This window comes from Chelonia mydas, chromosome 1, assembly GCF_015237465.2.
Source record: "Chelonia mydas isolate rCheMyd1 chromosome 1, rCheMyd1.pri.v2, whole genome shotgun sequence".
Taxonomy (NCBI): Eukaryota; Metazoa; Chordata; order Testudines; family Cheloniidae; genus Chelonia; species Chelonia mydas.
Window position 1 is genome coordinate 200131989 of NC_057849.1, and position 13875 is coordinate 200145863.

A 13875-nucleotide genomic window follows, 5' to 3' on the forward strand; every position below is an offset into this window, starting at 1 on the left:
GACCTTAAGAAGTGCCCTCTTATGTCTTCTGCATGGGCATTAATGATTCTTCAGCACTTTTCATAAAAGTGAGGGTTTGTGCATGCATTCTTACACACAAATATAGGCCTGCGAGTTGCACAGCCATAAAGGCAAACACATACCCATGTACACACACTTTCATTTGCAGACATATTTAAAAAGGCAGACCCCCAATGCACACAAACACATCTTTATGAACATACAAACACAAACTAGCTTACATAGACCTCGGTGTTTACTGTATATAATCACACCCATATGTCCCTGTGCACAGAAACACTCACATGAGCATGCAAATACATTTGCACACACAGAGCAATGCATCAAAACATATCGCACAAACAAATGCACATACATGTGTGCATGGACACACATGTGCATGCATGGGGGCAGGGATAGCTCAGTGGTTTGAGCATTGGCCTGCTAAACCCAGGGTTGTGAGTTCAATCCTTAAGGGGGCCATTTAGGGATCTGAGGCAAAAATTTGTCCTGCTTTGAGCAGGGTGTTGGACTAGATGACCTCCTGAGGTCCCTTCCAACCCTGATATTCTATGATTCTCTCTCTCTATGATTCATACACACACATCCATGCATGATAACACAGCATACAAACATATGCTTGGGCACGCTTATGCGTGCGGCTGCAAAGCCACATGGCCTGTAGAAGCCAGCTTCACATCTGCACAGCAGGTTTCAAAGTTGGCTCCAACTGGAGCATCTCCTTACAGCAAATCACATGCTGCCTGCAAGGTAGGTCTCCCTGCTCATCGGAGCAAGGGCAGCAGTATGACTGTAAAACAAATGGCATAAAACTGTTTCCCTAGCACATGGTCATTATGGCTGATCTGGTGACAAGATACTGTCCCAAGATCGGGAGTCAGTGACTGGAGAACTAGCTAGGGCTCTGTGTTTTCTTTCTTCTGTGCAAAGTATTTAGTATTTAATTATTATTAATTGACCTCCTTAAAAATATATTGGTATCTCCTATAGTAATGCTCTGAAACATTACAATTCACAACAGTGCTACTGCAATGCTTTGGGAGAGCTATTACGGTCCAAAATTGCAGTATTTTTTTTATTAGGGCCCTAACACTAAATGAGCCGTGTTTTAATGCTCACTCAATGCAGTCATCCTAATGTTTCTTCTATAGGAACTGTGAGTGTGAAGAGATGGGTGTTGAGGGAGGAATGTTAGAAGGGTGTTGTTAGTTTTGGCAGAGAGGATACGGGAGGTGATGGAGACGGGGAGTGGAAAGACGGTAGATACTGTAGGATGGGTACTGGAGACACCGTTATTGGAGGAGGATTTATATTGGTAGATTAATGATAGGCACTGGGGAGAGATTTTTAGGGTTGTATGGTAGGGACTGGGGAGAGCAATGAGGGATGAGTAATGGGAACAGGAGTAAAGGGTACTGTGAGAGCAGGTGATATGTACGGGGAGACTGAGAAGAAGATCCATATTGAGGAAGTGGGTATTGGAAAGGGCAGGGTGATGGATATTAAGGATGGGTGTCGGTGGAGTGAGGAAGTAGGGAATGGCATTGTGGAGTCATTTCCGCTCCCATGTCCTGGTGAGATACGCATAGAATAGAATCATAGAATCATAGAATATCAGGGTTGGAAGGGACCTCAGGAGGTCATCTAGTCCAACCCCCTGCTCAAAGCAGGACCAATCCCCAATCAAATCATCCCAGCCAAGGCTTTCTCAAGCCTGACCTTAAAAACTTCCAGGGAAGGAGATTCTACCACCTCCCTAGGTAATGCATTCCAGTGTTTCACCACCCTCTTAGTGAAAAAGTTTTTCCTAATATCCAACCTAAACCTCCCCCACTGCAACTTGAGACCTTTACTCCTTGTCCTGTCCTCTTCTACCACTGAGAATAGTCTAGAACCATCCTCTCTGGAACCACCTCTCAGGTAGTTGAAAGCAGCTATCAAATCCCCCCTCATTCTTCTCTTCCGCAGACTAAACAATCCCAGTTCCCTCAGCCTCTCCTCATAAGTCTAGACCCCTAATCATTTTTGTTGCCCTTCGCTGGACTCTCTCCAATTTATCCACATCCTTCTTGTAGTGTGGGGCCCAAAACTGGACACAGTACTCCAGATGAGGCCTCACCAATGTCGAATAGAGGGGAACGATCACGTCCCTCGATCTGCTCGCTATGCCCCTACTTATACATCCCAAAATGCCATTGGCCTTCTTGGCAACAAGGGCACACTGCTGACTCATATCCAGCTTCTCGTCCACTGTAACCCCTAGGTCCTTTTCCGCAGAACTGCTGCCTAGCCATTCGGTCCCTAGTCTGTAGCTGTGCATTGGGTTCTTCCGTCCTAAGTGCAGGACCCTGCACTTATCCTTGTTGAACCGCATCAGGTTTCTTTTGGCCCAATCCTCCAATTTGTCTAGGTCCCTCTGTAGCCTATCCCTGCCCTCCAGCGTATCTACCACTCCTCCCAGTTTAGTATCATCTGCAAATTTGCTGAGAGTGCAATCCACACCATCCTCCAGATCATTTATGAAGATATTGAACAAAACCGGCCCCAGGACCGACCCCTGGGGCACTCCACTTGACACCGGCTGCCAACTAGACATGGAGCCATTGATCACTACCCGTTGAGCCCGACAATCTAGCCAACTTTCTACCCACCTTATAGTGCATTCATCCAGCCCATACTTCTTTAACTTGCTGACAAGAATACTGTGGGAGACCGTGTCAAAAGCTTTGCTAAAGTCAAGAAACAATACATCCACTGCTTTCCCTTCATCCACAGAATCAGTAATCTCATCATAGAAGGCTATTAGATTAGTCAGGCATGACCTACCCTTGGTGAATTCATGCTGACTGTTCCTGATCACTTTCCTCTCGTGTAAGTGCTTCAGGATTGATTCCTTGAGGACCTGCTCCATGATTTTTCCGGGGACTGAGGTGAGGCTGACTGGCCTGTAGTTCCCAGGATCCTCCTTCTTTCCTTTTTTAAAGATTGGCACTACATTAGCCTTTTTCCAGTCATCTGGGACTTCCCCCGTTCGCCATGAGTTTTCAAAGATAATGGCCAATGGCTCTGCAATCACATCCGCCAATTCCTTTAGCACTCTCGGATGCAACTCGTCCGGCGCCATAGACTTGTGCACGTCCAGCTTTTCTAAATAGTCCCTAACCACCTCTTTCTCCACAGAGGGCTGTCCATCTACTCCCCATGTTGTGATGCCCAGCGCAGCAGTCTGGGAGCTGTCCTTGTTAGTGAAGACAGAGGCAAAAAAAGCGTTGAGCACATTAGCTTTTTCCACATCCTCTGTCACTAGGTTGCCTCCCTCATTCAGTAAGGGGCCCACACTTTCCTTGGCTTTCTTCTTGTTGCCAACATACCTGAAGAAACCCTTCTTGTTACTCTTGACATCTCTTGCTAGCTGCAGCTCCAGGTGCGATTTGGCCCTCCTGATTTCATTCCTACATGCCCGAGCAATATTTTTATACTCTTCCCTGGTCATATGTCCAACCTTCCACTTTTTGTAAGCTTCTTTTTTATGTTTAAGATCCGCTAGGATTTCACCGTTAAGCCAAGCTGGTCGCCTGCCATATTTACTATTCTTTCGACTCATCGGGATAGTTTGTCCCTGTAACCTCAACAGGGATTCCTTGAAATACAGCCAGCTCTCCTGGACTCCTTTCCCCTTCATGTTAGTCCCCCAGGGGATCCTACCCATCCGCTCCCTGAGGGAGTCGAAGTCTGCTTTCCTGAAGTCCAGGGTCCGTACCCTGCTGCTTACCTTTCTTCCCTTGCTTGTATCCTTTGCATGCCTAGTTTGAGTTCCTACATTCACAGACTCCAAGGCCAGAATGGACCATTGTGATCATTTAGTCTGACCTCCTGTATAATGCAGGCCACAGAACTTCCCCAAAATAATTCCTAGAGCAGATCCTCTAGAAAAACATCCAATCTTGATTTTAAAATTATTAGTGATGGAGAATCCACCATAATCCTGGTAAATTGTTCCAATGGCTAATTACCCTCACTGTCAAAAATGTACACCTTATTTCCAGTCTGAATTTGTCTAGCTTCACCTTCCAGCCACTGGACCGTGTTATACCTTTCTCTGCTATATTGAAGAGCCCATTATTAAATATTTGTTCTCCATGTAGATACGCTCAGTCTGTAATTAAATCACTTTTTAATAGTCTTTTTGTTAAACTAAATAGATTAAGCTCCTTGAGTCTATCACTATAAGGCATGTTTTCTAATCTTTTAATCATTCTTGTGGCTCTTCTCTGAATCCTGTAAAAATTGTGGGCACCAGAATTAGACATAGTATTCCAGCAGCAATCACACTTGTGCCAAATATAAACTTCTCTACTACTAAAATAACCTCTACTCCCACTAGAGATTCCCCTGTTTATGCATCACAAGTTCTCATTAGCTCTTTTCATCACAGCATCACATTGTTCAGCTAGGGCCAGCAGTTGATTTTCCACCATGACCCCCAAATCCTCTTCAGAGTCACTGCTTCCCAGGGCAGAGTCCCTATACTGTAAGTATGGTCTACCTTCTTTTCTCCAAAATGCATACATTTACATTTAGCCATACTAAATTGCACATTGTTTGCTTGCGCCCAGTTTACCAAGTGACCCAGATCGCTCTCAACCAGTTACCTGTCCTCTTCATTATTTATCATTCCCGCAATCATTGTGTCATCTGCAAACTTTATCAGTGATGATTTTATGTTTTAGGTCATTGATAAAAATGTTTAAATAATGTAGCGCCAAGAACTAATCCCTGCGGGTCCCCACTGGAAACAGACCCACATGATGATGATTTCCCATTTACAATTACATTTTGAGGCCTATAAATTAGCCAGCTTTGAATCCATTTAACATGTGAAATGTGAACTTCATATCATTCTAGTTTTTTAATCAAAATGTTGTGTGGTACCAAGTTAAGTGTCTTACAGAAGTCTAAATATATTACGTCAACACTATTACCTTTATCAACCAATCTTATAATCTCATAAAAAAGATATCAAGTTAGTTTGACAGGATAATTTTCCATAAACCCATGTTGATTGGCATTAATTACATTACTCTCCTTTAATTCTTTATTAATCAGGTCCTATACAGCTGCTCCATTATCTTGTCCAGTATCAATGTCAGACTGACAGGCCTATAATTACCCAGGTCAGACCGTTTACCTGCTTTAAAAATTGGCACATTTGCTTTCTACCAGACTTCTGAAAGCACTGTCCAGTGCTCCAAGACTTACTGAAAATCATCATTAACAGTCCAGCAAGCTCCTCAGCCAGCTCTTTTAAAATTTTTACATGCAAGTTAACTGGACCTACTGTTTTAAAAAAAACACCTAACTTTAGCAGCTTCTGTTTAACATCCTCCAGAGATACTAATGGAATGAAAAGACTGTTTTCATAACCATATGATGAGACTACGTAATCTGTTTTTTCCACAAATACAGAACAGAAATATGCATTGAACACCTCTGCCTTTTATGCATTATTATTGATAATTCTACCATTTCCATCTAGTAATGAAGCAATACCATTCTCAGGATTCTTTTTGTTCCTGTTATATTTTTAAAACTCCTTCCGATTGTCCTTAACTCTGTTGGTCATAGATTTCTCCTTGTGTCCCTTTGCTGCCCTCATCAATTTTTTACAATTCCTAACTTCTGATGTATATTCATTACTATCAACTTTCCCTTTCTTCCATGTGTTCAATATATTTTTTTAATTTTTTTATAGATAGCCTTCACTTCCCCTATAAATCTATTCAGTTTTTTAACCAGCACGGCCTTCTTCCTCAATTGTGGGATTGTGGCTTTTGAGGCATCTAGTAAAGTCCTCTTAAATGATTCCCAATTATCATTCACACTTTTCTGTTTAAATTCTTCCTCCAAGCTGATTTGGCTCATAATTTTTTTCGGCTTTGTGAAATTGGTCCTATTAAAGCACCAAGTATATATAGTACTGGTCTGGACTTTATTCTGCTTGCACATTATTAATGAGATCAAGGCCATTAATTCTTAGTTGTGTTATCAGTTCCTCTTTCTCTGTTAGGACAAGACGTACTATAGAATTCTCCCATGTTGGCTGCAACACGTTTTGAGTTAGGAAACTGTCATCTATAAAGTTTAAAAATTCCAAGTATGTTTTAGTACTGGCAACATGAGACCTCCAGCATGTCATTCAAACTGAAGCCCCCATGATCAGGGTTTTTTCCCAACATATTATAGATAACAGGATGAATGTCACATTACATATTCTAGCGTGATTTGATGGTCGGTAGCAGTCACCAAATAATATATCTTGAGCTTTATCTGTTGGGATGTCGATCCATACAGATTCAAGGTCATTTTCTGCTTCTTGCTCCAGCCAAACACTCCCACACAACAGAACAAGAAATCCTGTTTTCATGTGTCATTTTAAATCCTTTTTGAGGGTCATCAAGAGGACAGGCCTTGGTTGTGTGTGCTTTCCGAAACCCTGTTGTGTGTCTGAGGCTGTCTGCAGGCTCAGGAAGATGTTGATGCAGTGCTCACACTTGGATCAGATTTTCAAGCTTTTCTATGTAACTAGGAGGGCTGGAGATTTACTTGAAATCAAATGAAATATGTGATTCTGACATAGTCACCTGTCTCCGGCAGCTGGGCACTAGGCATATAAAAAATGCTTATGTCTTAATCCAACCCAGAGAGAGTAGGAGCACTGTGCCTGGTTTCCCTCCCCATGTGCAAACGTCACAGGGCTCCTCTTGATTTGTCAGTTGCCAGGTGGGCACTAACCGTTCTCAACATGTTCTAGTTTCTATACAAGCTGCCCTGTTGTTGAATCTTACCATAATGGCTGAGGCATAGGACGGGCTGCATCTACCTGATGAGAAGTTAGTGGTGAGGGTTGGTATTTCCCGTAATGCAAACAATCTTGCGACCCCCAGACCTGCTACCAAGGTTTCCTATTAATTAATGGGCAAATCCAGAAGTCCTAACTCAGACAAAATTCCCAGTGAACTCAGTGGAAATTTGTGCCTGAGTCAAATGTGAGTATGGCTTTCAGGATTTGGCCTTGGTATATGGATAGCTAGATGAACTGACTAAATAACCTTCTCTCAGGCCTGGGGGGTTAGAGATTAACAACGTGATCAAGTCCCACCTGGGGGCTGTGCCACAGTGAAGGGGAGGAGCTACAAAGAGCAACACGTCATAGCGTGTCTAGGGCACAGGGACTGCCTTCCTCCAACCTTGCTCTGATCCAGCCTCCACTGGGGCAAGCCCTGCCCACCTTGGCCCAGGCCCAGCACTCCCACGACTAAACTCCACAGTTGTCTCCCCACGGTCAATACTATTCCAGGGCTTGCAGGAGGGTGAGCAGAGTGTTACATTGGCAGCAGCCAGAGAACACTGACCCCTTTTTCCTCTCCAGAGGGCACTGCTAGCAGGCCCCACTTCACAGCCACATCAGAGTCCTCTGCTCATGAAAAGAAGGAGCCTCAACCACTGAGCACAAGAGGGCCGTTTGTTTCAAAGGCCATTAACGAAGCAACCCCACTTTTTCAGCCAGAGAACAAAACCAATAACTGGAGTCAAACAAAGGAATTTAAAGAGCTCTGGGTGCTATCGGCGAAGGACTTCAACCACTGAGGGAACTACAGAGAGTGGGTGGGGGGCGGTGTGGGGAAAATCTGAGGTCACTGCATCCCAATCAGACAGCATCATGCAGGAAACAGATGTGCAACAAACCACAGAAGGGTACAGCAGCAGGAGAATTAACTCTACTGCAAATGGGACAAGATGGGACACAGAGCAGCTCCTCCAGTCTTGGAACAAGGGGGGGTTATCTGAAGCTTTTCTGTTTTTTTTCTTGAGAGAGAGAGTTTCTGGTTCTCCTAGTTGCAGAGAAAAACTGGACATCGTGAGCTGAGTGCACCCCAAAAGCTCAGAAACCAGAAGGCAAATTAAAAAACCCATGTTTGTCATTTTAGAAAATCTCATGATTTTTAAACCAATCTCATGTTTTGGGGAGCCGACTCATGATTATTGAATGCTTAGGACTGGCAGTGCTGGTTTATCCCCACAAAAGGTACAGCACCCTCTGTCACCCTCCATTCAACCAATGTGCTTCATTTCTGCCCCAGAGGGATCACCTCTAAGGGTAAAAGGGGAGTTCAGACACCCCACCCACTCAGTTGAGACGGTCAAGGAAGGCAGCAAGGATCAAGTGTGGTGATAACAGGAACCGGATTGAGACCCAGCAAATACATTTCACACAAGCAGAGGTGAAAGTAAGCCGGTACGGGATATCGGTAACAAAATGGCTGCTGGTACACAGCCAACGTTCAAGCGCTGCCACAGCAGTGCTTTAAGCACCGTACCCGCAAATGGGGCAGTGTCCCAGGGCCCGGCAATTTAAAAGGGCCCGTGGCTCCCAGCAGCAGCTGGAGCCCCAGGCTCTTTAAATCACCACCAGAGCCCCAGGCAGCGTGGGCCGGGCAGCACTGAAGGGTTGCCTGGGGGAGTCTGGCCCCAGCCCCACCTATTCCGACTGAGGCCCCGCACCTTCTGGGGGCCAAGATCCTTCCCCCCAACCTTGTCCAGGACCCCGGCCACGCTGCGTACCAGTAAGTCCTTTAAGTTACTTCCACCCCTGCACACAGGCAACCAACCAGACATCAAACAGCAACAACTTTCAGCCCCTGCTGATCCATGCTGGACTTGAAGAATTATCCTAGAGGAGAAATGCACATTATCAATGCCCTGAGCCATCCATTATACCTGCTAACATATTTTGACTCTCTGCCCCTATTTAATAATACTACTTTGTACTTTTACACCAACTTTCATCCTATGATTGTAAAGCACTTTACAAGCAATTGTTAATTAAGCCTTAGGTATAGTAGGTAAGGAATACAGAAGCATCTTCTCATCCACCATTAAAATACAGCCATCTCTGGGGTGGAATGTAGTAGCTGTTTAATAGTTAAGGACAAAAAACTATAGAAGGAGAAAAGTTAATACCTTAAGCAAAATATAATTCTCTCCACTGGAATTTGGTAAGGACATCAGGACTAAAGCCCTTACAAAAAACACCACTGGCTCTTAAATGAATTGACCACAAGAATTCAGGAGCTCAGTTTTATCTCTCATCTGAAAAGCAGCACCCCATTATTTGAGGACTTCAGTAACTCAGCCAGAGGTTAGGGTTCTTTACAAGGTGGGGTGAGTAAGGCTCTGTGCCTGAGATGTGCAGGAGGTCAGACTACCTGATCACAATTGTCCCTTCTGGTCTTAAATTCTATGAGCACAGCACCCCTGAAGAGCATGCTGAGTTAATGATTATGTACTGACCCAGAGGGAAGAAAACCATAAAGAATTGCCAGCTCTACATCCTGCAGCACCCAGATGTTCCTTAGAGATCTCCCTTCCAAGCACAGAGCTGGTCTAACACTCACTGGTTTATGAGAGCTTGTGGAATCACTGCACAAGGCAGCTTTGCAATCTGGGAAAAAGCCACTCTGTGTGAAGTAGAACCAGTTTGAGTTGGCTCCAGTCCCTTCTACACCCTTGCCTGCTGTTCCAATTAATCCTTCTGAGTGCATTTGAAAATCTGCTTTCACAAAGTTCCACATTAGAATGTCTTTTCTGGACACCAATCAAAGTGCTCTATCCCCATGTTCTGACTACCAGATGCTCTGGACCAGCACCTCGGTCCCATATTGCTTCTGAATAGGCAATAGCTAAAGCCAGAATCATTCCCCCCCAAAACGTACTCACACCCTCTAGGATTCTGCCTGCACAAGTTAGAAAGTTATCTCCTATTACCTCCACAAAACCCCTGCCTGCAGGGATACTGGCTGGTTCCTGCAGCCAGTTGATTTTTGGATAGTTAAATTGTCCCACTGACAAATTATCTTCCATGCCTTCACAGCCCTTTGAATTTCATCTCATAGTTCCAATTAGAGGAGAGCTGCAGGCTTGTAAACCCATCAGTGACATTTGGCCCCCTCATTGCCCTCACAGTCACTCTGACAGATTTTATTTCATGAGTATTGATCCTGCTAATAGAGGAATGAATGCTTCCACGTCTCTTCCATCCTCCCCTAGCCCTCTGATTTAACTTCTACCCTATGATCTAACTCATATCCTTCTAAAGGAATATATAACAATTGGGCCTTTCATTTCTGAATCATACAGCACTGGGCAATGTGACATACTATTCAAAAAATAACACAGTATTATATAAGGGAAAGGGATATCACATTTTCCCACATTGCTTTTCAAGACAGACCATGTAAGTAGATTGAATTGTGAACCATCCTACAAATGACACCTAAGACAAGGTCCTCACCACTCATTGTCATAAAAAAACAACGCACTGTATTTTTTGTAATAAACGCTTGCTTTTTAGTCCAGCTGCCCTGGCCTAATTTCACCTGGGATAATGCTGTTCTTTCCCTCTAAATTGCCTCAGCAGTTTCCACTGGATATGCTTGTTCTTTCCTATCCTAAACTGTTGTGCAGCGTTGCTATGAGCTGCTGTAAACAGCTCCTCACCAGAGGTGGCTGCTGGAGTGATGGGTGGAATTCACTAGCACACATAATTCGTGTATCAGTGTGTTATGTTTGCAAAATGATTTGTTTTAAAATGTGTTATATTTGTTTGCTGTTTGGAGCATTGGGCATTAAGGCACTGTATAGGTAGAAGATATTGTAAGTACTTAATATTACTGCTGATTTCCATTGTAAACTGTCTTTTGCACTAACCAGAGAGATGCACATATGTAACATGCACATGTATATGAATATCACACACACATATATAGCACATCTTTCATGTGTGATGGAAAAGATTTACTACATAATCTAGTCTCTCTCTCTGCCAAGGCAGGCATGTTAAGTACATCATTAATCATCCTAATCATCATACAGTAGAAGACTCAACTGTAAGGCCCACCCTACATGGAGCTGATGTTGCTGCAAGAGCTCTGTCACTCAGAGTAGCCCGAATCTGGGGAAAGTAACTCAGTAACTGGAACATTATGTTAACTTAGATGGAGGAGCTGGGGCAGACACATATTTATTCTTTCCTCATCTACTTGGCAAGCAGAGACTCTATCTGTTGAGGTCTCAGCTGCTTCTCCCATCATCCCATCCCTCTTTTAAGAAATCAGCTCTTGTCCTTTCCTCATCCCAAACCAGTCATTTCAAAACCAAAACCCTCTGACTTTACTGCAGCCACCCCCAGTCTGACCCACCACATGCAGGACCAGCTCTAGGCACCAGCAAAGCAAGCACGTGCCTGGGGCGGCACATTTCCAGGGGCGGCATTCCGGCCATCCTTTTTTTGGGGGGGGCAGTTGCGCTGTCAGAGCTGCGCCACTTAGACGGGGCGAGGGCGCCACGCCTCCGGCCACAGTGGGAAGCGGAAGCCCCAGCCCCGGGATGCTGAGCTGCCAGGGCACAGCCACTACCTAGGGAGAAGAGGGCGAGTCCTGCCGGGAAGCCGGGGCTGCGCCACCTCATCTGCGCACTGGCTGCTGCGCTGCCTTGTGCCACCCCTTGTATTGGGGCTTCTCTGCGCAGCCGGGCAGGGGAGGGGGTAAAGCCCCTGCAGGCACTGGGAGAAGGTGACATCACTCCCTCCACTTCCAGCGCCGCCTGCGAGCCCCAGCCCCACCTGAGCTTGGGGCGGCAAATTTTTTGCTTGGGGCGGCAAAAAACCTAGAGCCGGCCCTGACCACATGCTCATCTGAAGGCCCAGAAGGAGGAGAGGCGAGGATAGAGAGAGAACAAGCAAGGATGTGGTTATATGATCTCAGCTGACCTCCTGAAGCCCCACACACGTCCCTCCCTCATCTCTTCTGTCCTTGCCCAGCACAGCAACAGAAAGAGGAGATGGGAGCCTTACTGGACAGAGGGATGGGGGCGTTCCGGGTTCCTCTTTAAGACCCTGTCGTGTGGGTACTGAGTGCCCTCTCCCCCCTTGCTTCATTTGGAATGAAAGAGTTGCCCGGGCTCAAGCAATTAGGCAGCAGGTCCCAAGCAAGTTCTTCACATTCATAAGGGATGTGGCAAGCCCAGAGGTGCCGGGGCTATACAGTGCCAAGCCTAGAGGTGAGTTAAGCACTGACCCATGGACTTCAGTGGCAATTCAGAGCCTGGAAGGCGCAGACCCTAGGCGTGACCCTGGCTTGCCAACCTGGAGCCCTTGGAAAGCAGGATCAGCCCCTTCTCCCCCGACACACCCAGTCTCCCCGGCCCGGCTCGCCCCACCCTGCAGGAGGAGGTCAGGCAGCAGCGAGCTTTCCGGCCGTTCGCTGCGGCCGCCCGTGCCCGGGATCCCACATGCCGCGGCCCCGGCCCCGGCCCTCCCCAGGGCCTGAAGAGGCGATTACCATCCTGCCCCGAGCTCTCCAGGTGCTCCGTCAGGTCACAGCCGAAGGCGCCCGCGGCTCCCTTCCTCTTCGGCTTCGGCTTCGCTCCCTTGTTCTTCATGAGTTAGTCCCGCCAGCGGCTCGCCCAGCTCCGGCCGCCGCCCCGCGCGCTGCCCCTCACACCGCCGCCCCTGCCCCGCGCCCGGGGCGGGACACGGGGGCTCCGGCCGCAGCGCTCCGCCGGCAGGTCCGGGAGAGACGGGGCAGCCCGGCAGGCAGGCGGCCGCGGCGCGCACAGCCCGGGCCCGGCGGGCTTCTCATCAGCGGGGGCGGCGCCGGAGCGGTGCCCGCGGCGGAGCTGGACGACGGGGCGGGGGCGCTCCTCGAGCAAACCCCGCCCGGTTCCTCGGCGCCCCGCTAGCTGGAGGGGGGGGGACGGACCGCAGCACCCCGGGCAGAGGCCGAGCGAGCCGGCGGCCCCGCTCTCTCGCCTCCGGGAGCGGAGTGAGGAGCCCGCTTCCTGCCCTGGCTCCTCCGGCTGCCGCCTTCCCCCCCCGCCGCGCCGCCGCTGCGGGGACGCTCCAGCCCAGGAAAGGCTGGAAGGAAGTTGGCCGGGGAGGAGGCGGGGGGGGCGGAGAGAGGAGCTGGGGGGGGGGGGTGTCCTGACAGATAACGGGCCGGCCTGAGAGCGGGCGCTGCCTGGGCCACCAGCGCTCCGCCTCGGGGAGGCCCGGGGGGAGGAGAGACCAGACATGGCTTCGATCAGTGCCCGGCTCCGGTCACTGGTTCCTCTCTCCGGAGCCCTCTCCCGCCGGGACGCTTCCCTCCCGGAGACGCCAGTGCTAGAGCTCTGCAAGGGCGGGGGGGGGGTCCCTTCCCCCGCAGAGAGCAGAAACAGATGCTGCTGGGCTCCTACGTTCATGCCCTTTGGAGTCAATTGCCAGGAAAGGCTCCTTTGGGGCTTCCCCGTGAAGGGAGTTGGAGGCAAGGAACCGAAATCTCCCCAGGGGCTGGGGAGCACACAGCTGGGGGCCTGGAGTTCAGCTCAGACTGCCACCCGTGCCCCAGCCCAGCCTTGGCGGGGCTGCCTGGCACAGACGCACAGTCTGTCTCACCAACAGAAGTTGGGCGTAGGTGCTGGAACCGGGGGTGCTGCTGCAGCCCCCCGCTTGAAGTGGTTTTCATCATATACAGAGTTTACAGTTGGGTTCAATGGCTGTCAGCACCCCCACTACACAAATTGCTCCAGCACCCCTTATTGGGCCAATAAAAATATGACCTCACTCACCCATCTTGTCTCTCTCACAAATAATCGTGCTAATAATAAAAACATAAGAACGGCCATAGTTGGTCAAACCAAAGTTCCACCTAGCCCAGTATCCTGTTTTCTGACAGTGGCCAATGCCAGGTGCTCCAGAGGGAATGAACAGAATACGGCAATCATCGAGTGATCCATCCCCTGTCACCCATTCCCAGC

General features: G+C 48.0%; 1 protein-coding gene across 2 annotated transcripts in view; it reads right to left on the reverse strand.

Moving 5' to 3' along the window:
* Nucleotides 1-12966, reverse strand: part of ARHGAP31 (Rho GTPase activating protein 31) — a 96461-nt gene extending 83495 nt beyond the window's left edge. Inside the window, exon 1 of one of the 2 annotated variants that reach the window (XM_037909211.2) lies at nucleotides 12420-12966. In XM_037909211.2, the coding sequence (XP_037765139.1) occupies nucleotides 12420-12519 (100 nt within the window). In that variant the 5' untranslated portion in view covers nucleotides 12520-12966. The remainder of the gene's footprint in view (nucleotides 1-12419) is intronic. The other variant, XM_037909217.2, reaches the window with a different exon arrangement.
* Between the last annotated feature and the right edge of the window lie 909 nt (nucleotides 12967-13875).